Consider the following 8,343-nt stretch of genomic DNA (forward strand, 5'->3'; position numbering starts at 1 on the left):
TACGGAAAACATGTACAAAAAATATATAATATGTATAAAAAATGTTGATCATGTATTTAAAAATGTTAGTCAAGATTTTGAAAAATATTAAATCTGTATAGAAAAAATGTTTCTCAACAAAAAGTTTTGACAAAAAATACAGTAAGTACGAAAAAATGTTGATCATATATTTAAAAAATGTAAACTGTGTATAGAAAATGTACAACATATGGTGAATAAAAATAGTAATAAAAACATATATTTTAGAAAAGGTACTTATTAATTTAAAAATATCAAACATGTACAAAAAAGTCCCTAATGTATATCAAAAGTGTGCATTGTGTGCGAACAAAATATTTATTCCCATTCAAAAATGTTCCCATGTATTTGTATATTTTTGACTATGTATACAAAAAAGTGTTTGAAACTTGTATGTAAGAAAAAAAAATATACATCATGTACTTAAAAAACAGTGAAAACGGAGAAAGAAACAACGAAAAACAAAATAGAAAAAAAACAAAGAAAAAATAAAAACAAGAAAAGACAGAATTAGTGAGTTTGACAAAGAAAAAAAAGAAAACAAAGAAACGAAGAAAGAAATAAAGAAAACTTACATACATAGAAGAAGAAAAACAAAAGAACCAATGAAAAAAACCCAGAGTATCACGAAGAAAGAAAGGAAAAATGAAAAAAATCGGCAAAGAAACAAAAAAACAATAGAAAAACCATAAGAAAACTGGATAGCACCATGAAATCTGACCACAAACGGTCCAAACAATAAAAAGGACTTAACAGAAGAAACTTTGAGAATAAAAACAAACACATTGCTACAGTGATTGGACGCCCCGGGCGCCGCGCTTCAGGCGAGGGGAGTTACCAATAAGGGAGACATAGCTTCTTTGGCCGTTCGAGGAGTGCGGTGATTTGTTTAACACGCTATATACGCATACACTCATACATATCTACATACACTCATCTCTATGAACACACATATACGTACACGCATCCTACTTCTATGATCATTTTCAAAAGACTGAACCGATACATTATCTTGAGATTCACGAAGTTACCATAGACGTCTTCATAGTCGACGGAAACATATTCTAGTGGGTTGGTTTCACCGTATAAAACCTAAACATCTCCGCTGGAACACTTTAGTGCGCTTGGGCGCAGGCCAAGTGCAAATTACACTTCTGCCTAGCCATGAGAAGACGCATTTAGACCGCGATCGACGCTTGCGTCATGATCTGACATCCCATGTCGTTTGCCCTCTGTGCGACCAGGAGGTGAAGACTGCGGACAATAATGCGCTGGGCTGCGTCTACGCCAGAGAGGTGTGGCATGCCATGTTAGCTTGCTGTGGTCTTGCTCACCTTGCGCTCGCTGCCGCTGTTGATGCACTTGTTGAGTGGTGGCTGGACTCTCTGCCCTCATCCCGCGGTTTCACCGTTGGGGCTTTGACTCTATCGCCTTGCTCTGCATTTGGATGCTCTAAAAGGAACGGAGTATTTCAGCGTGCTGTTCTGATGCCCCGTGAGCCGTGCTGTTGCACGACCATTTTAGTAATTCTCGTGGAGAAAATACTAGAATTGCCATGGTCATATTACTAAAATTGCCATGTTAAGTTACTAAAAATGCCATGATCCATAAATTAAATTTGACGTGGTTATTACTAAAATTTCCATGATCAATTGATAAAAATTGTTGTAAAAAGTAGTTAAAATACAATGGTACCTTTAAATCTAGAACGAAAACTAGATCAAACATGTCATGACAATTTTAGTGTAAACACTATGACAACTTTAGTGTAAGCATCATGATAACTTTTGGCTCAAAAGCAGATCGTCAAAACATATCAACATGGATATAATTTTAAAAATCTCGTTGAGTCAGATTTAATGATGAAAACGGATTTACAATCAAATTTTTTATTTAGGAGATAAAACAATTTTAAGTCTTAAAACCAAAAAGATTACTGATGATGTTATCTGTTTTGACGTGGCAAAATAGATGGTAATGAATGCCGTTGGACCATGTTGCTTCGTGTCACATGTGTGGCACTTATCATTTGGGAAACTTTAAGAGTAAAAATGAACACACTGCTACGGTGATTGGCCGACTTGGTCGTGCCGCGATTCAGGCGAGGGGAGTTACCAATAAGCGAGACATAGCTCCTTCGACCGTCGGAGGAGTGCGGTGAATTTTTTTAACACGGTACATACACACATACACCCATCCCTATGAACACACGTACAGACACCTTACTTTTATGATCATCTCCAAAAGACTGAACCGACAAATCATCTTGAAATTCACGAAGTCGCTACACATGTCTTCGTAGTCGACGAAAACGTCTTCTGGCGAGTTGCTTTCACCGTATAAAATCTAAACATCTCCGCTGGAAAGGCACTTTGGCGCGCCTGGGCGCCAACCAACTGCAAATTACACATCTGGTTAGCCATGAGAAGACGCATTTGGACCGCGATCGACGCTTGCGCCATGGTCTGACCTCCCATGTCGTCTTCCCTCTGTGCCACAAGAGGCGGAGACTGCAGACCATATTGCGCTAGGCTGCGTCTACGCGAGAGAGGTGTGGCACACCATGTTGGCTCATGGTGGTCTTGCTCACCTTGTGCCCGCTGATGCACTTGTTGAGTGGTGGCCGAACTTTCGTGTCCTCATCCCGCGGTCACATCGTCGGGGCTTTGACTCCATCGCCTTGCTCTGCATCTGGATGCTCTGAAAGGAACGGGATGGCCGGGTATTTCAGCGTGCTGTTGTGATGCCCCGCGAGCTGTGCCATCGCATCTCGGGCTCTACCGAGTTGATCGACATCTGGAGATAATTGTCTCTCCGCTCTAGGGCATTGTTTTACGGCCGCGATAGCTAGGATGCCCTTTCCTTTGTTATGTCGCCTTGTATCTTTGTAACCGCGGATGTTTTCCACCGGATTCTCTGCATTTCTACCTGACTCTCTTCTAATACATTGGCATGCAAGCCTTTTGTGTGTTTGCAAATAAGAAGAAGAAAAACTAACCATCCGAGGTACGATTCACGTGGGTTGATTTTGAATGAAGTGTATTTTAGGTCCCTGAACTATTTCACGGGTGTCACGTAGGTCCTCGAACTATGAAAATCATCATGTGAATATTCAAAGTGCAGTAAATATGTCATCCAGGTCCAAAATCAGCTCAATATTAAAGTAGTCCGAGGACCTATTCTGCTTAGCATGACACACTTGTTGTACTTCGAGGACCTGAATGATGATTTTCATAGTTTGAGAATCTCTTTGATACTCTTGAAATAGTTTAAGGACCTACTATAGACTTTATTTTTGTGACCGGTTTGTCCGTTTGAGATGTGTTTGGAGCGCCCGACTGTAGATGTATTTAGTACGCGTGCGGCGAATTATTTGATTTGGTGTTTTGAACCGAGTCTCACAGCCCAGCGCATCCGTCCCTGGTCGTGTCGTGTCGTGTCCATGTAGAAAACCTTTTTGACGATTCCGGGCTTCACGTGCACACGCCGCGTGAAAGCAGATCGACATGACTCGCTAGCTCGACGACCCTACTCCCTGTAGGCTAAGACCGGCCGGTTACACACATCGTTTGAACCCTTGTCTTGTTGGACCAATCCATCAGGCTGTGGAACGAGAGGGTCTCCTTCTTGCCACACCCTTGTTGTTGTAAACACAATGTAGGCAAGTTGCAAGATGCAGCAAACGGGGCACAAAACCACGGTGAAAGATCGAACACGGTCCCGTGTGCCACACGGACTGGCTGCTGATTGCGCCTTCTGTGTCCAGGTCCAGGGACTGTACAGCGGCTCCTTGCGTGGGCACACGGCACACGCCTCTCAGCTTGTACGTCCTCTCACTGCTCGTACGCGGGTCACGCCATGTCCACATGGTGCAAACTCCCCTTTGCTCTGCCACACGCCGATCGATCGTGCCCGTGGGCCCAGTTGGCTCTATGCTAGCCTAAAAAAAGCTTCCCACTTTCACTGCTCACTTCCCGGCAACCAGCCGCGCGCGCCGCCTTCCGGGCATCTTCCTCCCCCCTGCCGCGGCGCGGATCGACCGCACGTCCGGCGACGAGGTGACGGCACCAAGCCACGTACCGGCGCGGCACAACGCCAGGCGGAAATTTTACTTCCATGGTTACTGTCAGTCTGTCCATGGACGGCAGCGGCGACGAAACTTCCAGGAAAAGCGCGGTGAACTTCACATGCCACTCACTGCCATCCCCGTTCACCTGCGCCGCGTCGATGGGTCCAAACGAGGCGATCCGGTGAGAGGGACGCCGCTGGTTATTGCGGCTGGCCACGTCACTCGTCAGCTACCGGATTAGACAGAGAGCGTATATTCATGGCAGCCCCATGGTGGTGGCCTTGCCCAGGACCAAAATGGAGAGGAGACTAGGACCGGTCCGAGCGTGACGTGTTTATTTCCTTCTCGGTTCTCCGGTCTTCAGTCAAACCGCGCTCGATTTTTTATAGTCCCCGTCCATCAACAGTGTTGGATTCTTTTACAAAAAAATGAACGGTGCTTGATCAGCGCTTACTTGGCCCGGGCCTATAAAAGACCTGCTCATCATCATCATCACAGGGAACGAAAACCCGCCAAGCACGCACGCGCACGCGCACGCTCATGAGAAGCTTGCCGCTGATCGACTAGCTAGAGCAGGTGCCTGGCATGGAGGACACGACGGCGACGCTGGCGACGGAGCTGGACGGGCTGCTGGCCATGGCGAGGGAGCTGGAGGAGAGGGTGGACGGCGACCAGGGCGCGCCGGGCGCCGCCAGGGAGCTCTGCGCCGAGCTGGCCGCGTCCGTCGACCGTGCCGTGCGCCTCGCTGGGAGCGGCCCGCGCGGACGCAATGCCGGCGGCAGGGCGAGAGTGAACGGCCAGCACAGGGGCGGCAGGAAGGCGGGGGCGGTCAGGGCGCAGGTGCGGGTGGCGTCGATGCAGGACCTGGGGTCGCTCGACGACGGGCTCAGCTGGCGGAAGTACGGCCAGAAGGACATCCTCGGCGCACCGTACCCGCGGGCCTACTTCCGGTGCACGCACCGGCACTCGCAGGGCTGCCAGGCCACCAAGCAGGTGCAGCGCGCCGCCGCCGACCCGCTGCTCTTCGACGTCGTCTACCACGGCGCGCACACCTGCGCCCAGGCCACCGCTGTCCTCGTCGGCACAGATCAGCAGCCGCCTGCTTCCTTGGGCCAGGAACAGCAGCAGCAACAGAGCTCGCCGGCTGAGGCGTCGGAAGGGATGCAGTGGCCGGCAGAGCCCTTCACGCCGCCCTCGTTCCCCTCCTCGCCGGCCGGCTGCTACACGCCGGGGAACTCCTGGTGCCAGCTTGCCGGCAACTACGGCTACGCCGCCGGAGGCGGCCTCGGGGCTGACATGGACTTCGACGAGCTGTTCTGGAATATGTAGTTTTTCTAACCGGAGTTTCAGAAGATTGTAGGCGCCGTGTCCACTATCCTACTGTATTCCCACTAGTACTTAGATTCAGACTCGTGATCATTTATCGCAATGGAAGCTATATATCTGCAGTAGATATAGCACCATCACTAGTAGAACTGTAGTGGTCATACACTGGCCACTGCAATATACTCCCTCCTTACAGAGAGAGTAGTATTATGGATCAGCACATGCACAAAGCCAGTCTGTGCAGTTTATTACAGCATCAGGGGCTTCATAAGCTAGTTGAGCAACAGAAATGTACACTCACTACAGTACAATGTCATCACTAGATGCACCAGGAAAAGGTTCTCAGGGATTTACAAGCACCATTTGGGGGAACTGGTGAGAGTACCTATACTGAACTCTTCTCCTTGCTGTCCTGAGGAGCTTCAGGACTGCTCTCCTCTGCTTTGTCCAGGTTCCTCAAGGCTCCCCTCAGCCCAAGCACAATGAATAGATTGGTAAGGGTGAGAAGCGATTCCGCCGTCCCATGCAGCAAATCCACATTTGAAAGCGAGGTCCCGTAATGAACTTTGGCTGAAAGAGGATGGTGATGTATCGGTAAATACTTATTGTGTCGATCAAGGTGTGTAAGATTCACTGAAAACTTATGATATGATGCAATTACCATATATCCCAGCAGGTACTGCTCCGGGGATAAAATGCCCGTGCAATGTGCATGAAACAAAAGGGAAATAATTAATGACGTGAGAGGAGGTAATTTTCTTCTAGCTAACTAAATAGCGGAAACTAAATAATTTAAAATAGAAGAGGCCAATGTATACACTATACAGCAGATGGACACATACACATATTTTGTTCTGACACTTAAGTCCCAATCAAATGGCAAGGCTTTTTGCCAAAAGGATAACAAAAATCAAGATTCACATTAATTGAGGAACAAATTGGTTCGTTTGTGCCACACACACACGCACAGTAACATTTTGATTGATCGTGCACTCTACTGATTTCAACGTCCCTTTTCCTTCCTACTTCGTTCTACAAATTTTCATTAGTCATTATAAGTCTTCTCCAACGACCTGAATTATGTACTGAAATGCTCCAAAACAAACCAGCATCAAATTTTCTTTTCTACATGCTTGTGTTAGTCATTTGCCTTGGCTATAGTTAAAATGTTGAGCTTTGGGAAGATGCAAACATCATAAAAGCTATTGGCCGGTTGCTTTGGAACAGTATATAGAAACCTGCAGTGGTGCTCTCTTACCAAGTGTATGAACATTTTGTGTTTTAAGTTCAATCATTCCACAAACTTCCTGTGTTTACACGCACATGAGCAACGTTTTGTTGACATAGAACACATTTTGCAGATGTAAGCTGAGTGCCATGGCATTTTGAGTTGTTCAAATATATCTGACAGCCACATAATGCATGCACAATTATTTTTTCGTCTCGCCACACCATTCATGACAGCTCTCAGTTTCTCATGATGAAATCCATGTGATTTTCAATGCACAGCATCGTCTGTACTCACCAGATATATAAAATTGACCTTCTGATAGTGGCCAAATTGCCAAGTAGCATTCACATTCAGTTCTCTAACCGCTTCTAAAATGTTTGCTGCTGCTCTGCTCTTCTAAATGTACAAGTATTTTCGCTCCCCAACCACAACAACAACTAGATTGACACGTGAAAACAGCGAGACGAAAAGGGAAGAGGAGGAGGAGGAGGACGCGTACCGGTGGCGCCGACGAAGGCGAGGAGGAAGTAGAAGCCGAAGAGCGTGAGCCCGGGCGCCGTCTTGGACCGGGTCATGAAGTAGAGGAACCCCAGGTAGGGGAACAGCGACACGGCGAAGAGCTGCGACGCGATGCTCTGGGAGTCGACGCCGGGCGCCCACGGGTCTACGGGGAGCAGCCCGCACCGCACCGCCGCGCTCCGTCCCCTCCTCCTCGCCGCCGGCGCTGTCCGTTTGGGGAGAAGGACGCTCCCGAGGAGGTAGCTGCTGCCGGGTCGCGCGGCGGGGAGCGGCCGCGCCGGCGCGCGGCAGGCGGCGGTGGCGGCCAGCATTTCGGCGCGTGGAAGGAAGGGCGAGCTCCCTCCGTTTGGGTGGCTCGCGTTGCTCTCCGGGGGATGACGCCCGGAAATGGGCTGGCCCGTAAGCCCAGCGCTTGGTCTCAAAGCTGGCTAATTGGGACATGGGCTGCGTACCGGCCCATGAGCACAATGCTCGACCAGGTACAGGCCTGGCCCGGCATGGTTTTTTTTTTGAAAGATCCAGCATCGCGGGCTTATCATTGATTTAGCAGAGGAGAGTTAAAACAATCGAAATCACTAATTAAGGAGTACTCGTTGCAAAGAACACTCCATTATCTCATGTCGCGACAAGTGGCGCACATGCAGCGCGTCACTTGTCACAATCTGAGAGTTTTCCCTTTTTTTCGTAGATTCATTTATTCAAAATGTTTTCTCTTAAACCGTGCGTCCAAATCTCAAACCGTTTTCACCATTGGATTCCTCGCATTGAGATCTTCAAAACTAGATCCCATGTTGATAGGTTTTGACGAACTTTTTTTACGAAAAAACCGGACGAAAAACCGAACCGGGAGCACGGTTTTTTTCCCTTTCCGAAAGAGGCACGCCTGTGCCTCTCGTGGAAGCAAAACCGTGACTCTCGTGGAAGGAAGAAAACAGAAAACGCGTTTTTTTTCGTTTCCGAGAGGCACAACCGTGACTCATGCGAAAACAAAATCCTGACTCTCGCGAAAGAAAAAAAAAACAGAAAACGCGTATTTTTTTCCCTTTCCGAGAGGCACGGCCATGACTTTCGCGTAAGCACAATCATGCCTCTCGCGAAAGCAAAATCGTGACTCTCGCGAAAGAAAAAAAACAGAAAACGTGTTTTGTTTTTTCCTTTTCGAGAGGCACGGCCGTGACTC

General features: G+C 47.9%; 2 protein-coding genes across 3 annotated transcripts; one reads left to right on the forward strand and one right to left on the reverse strand.

The window, feature by feature from the left end:
- The first annotated feature begins 4,593 nt into the window (after positions 1-4,593).
- On the forward strand, positions 4,594-5,499 carry LOC119292908 (WRKY transcription factor WRKY24-like). Its single transcript, XM_037571568.1, has one exon. It carries the CDS (start codon positions 4,673-4,675, stop codon positions 5,414-5,416), a length of 744 nt encoding a protein of 247 aa, XP_037427465.1. The 5' UTR covers positions 4,594-4,672; the 3' UTR covers positions 5,417-5,499.
- An 87-nt stretch (positions 5,500-5,586) lies between these two features.
- Positions 5,587-7,528, reverse strand: LOC119292918. 2 transcript variants are annotated; one of them, XM_037571573.1, is made up of 3 exons: positions 7,144-7,526; positions 6,075-6,092; positions 5,587-5,983 (listed from the first exon to the last, which is right to left on the reverse strand). In XM_037571573.1, exons 1-3 carry the CDS (start codon positions 7,472-7,474, stop codon positions 5,799-5,801), a joined length of 534 nt encoding a protein of 177 aa, XP_037427470.1. In that variant the 5' UTR covers positions 7,475-7,526; the 3' UTR covers positions 5,587-5,798. The 2 variants fall into 2 exon arrangements, with proteins under 2 accessions (XP_037427470.1, XP_037427475.1); XM_037571578.1 differs by lacking the exon at positions 6,075-6,092 and having other exon boundaries at positions 7,144-7,528.
- Between the last annotated feature and the right edge of the window lie 815 nt (positions 7,529-8,343).

This window comes from Triticum dicoccoides, chromosome 1A (genome assembly GCF_002162155.2).
Source record: "Triticum dicoccoides isolate Atlit2015 ecotype Zavitan chromosome 1A, WEW_v2.0, whole genome shotgun sequence".
Classification (NCBI taxonomy): domain Eukaryota; kingdom Viridiplantae; phylum Streptophyta; class Magnoliopsida; order Poales; family Poaceae; genus Triticum; species Triticum dicoccoides.

What these genes read in the sequence shown, in the direction of transcription:
- LOC119292918 (XM_037571573.1), bottom strand. Translation starts at nt 7,474, where the DNA reads ATGCTGGCCGCCACCGCCGCCTGCCGCGCGCCGGCGCGGCCGCTCCCC.
- LOC119292908 (XM_037571568.1), top strand. Translation starts at nt 4,673, where the DNA reads ATGGAGGACACGACGGCGACGCTGGCGACGGAGCTGGACGGGCTGCTG.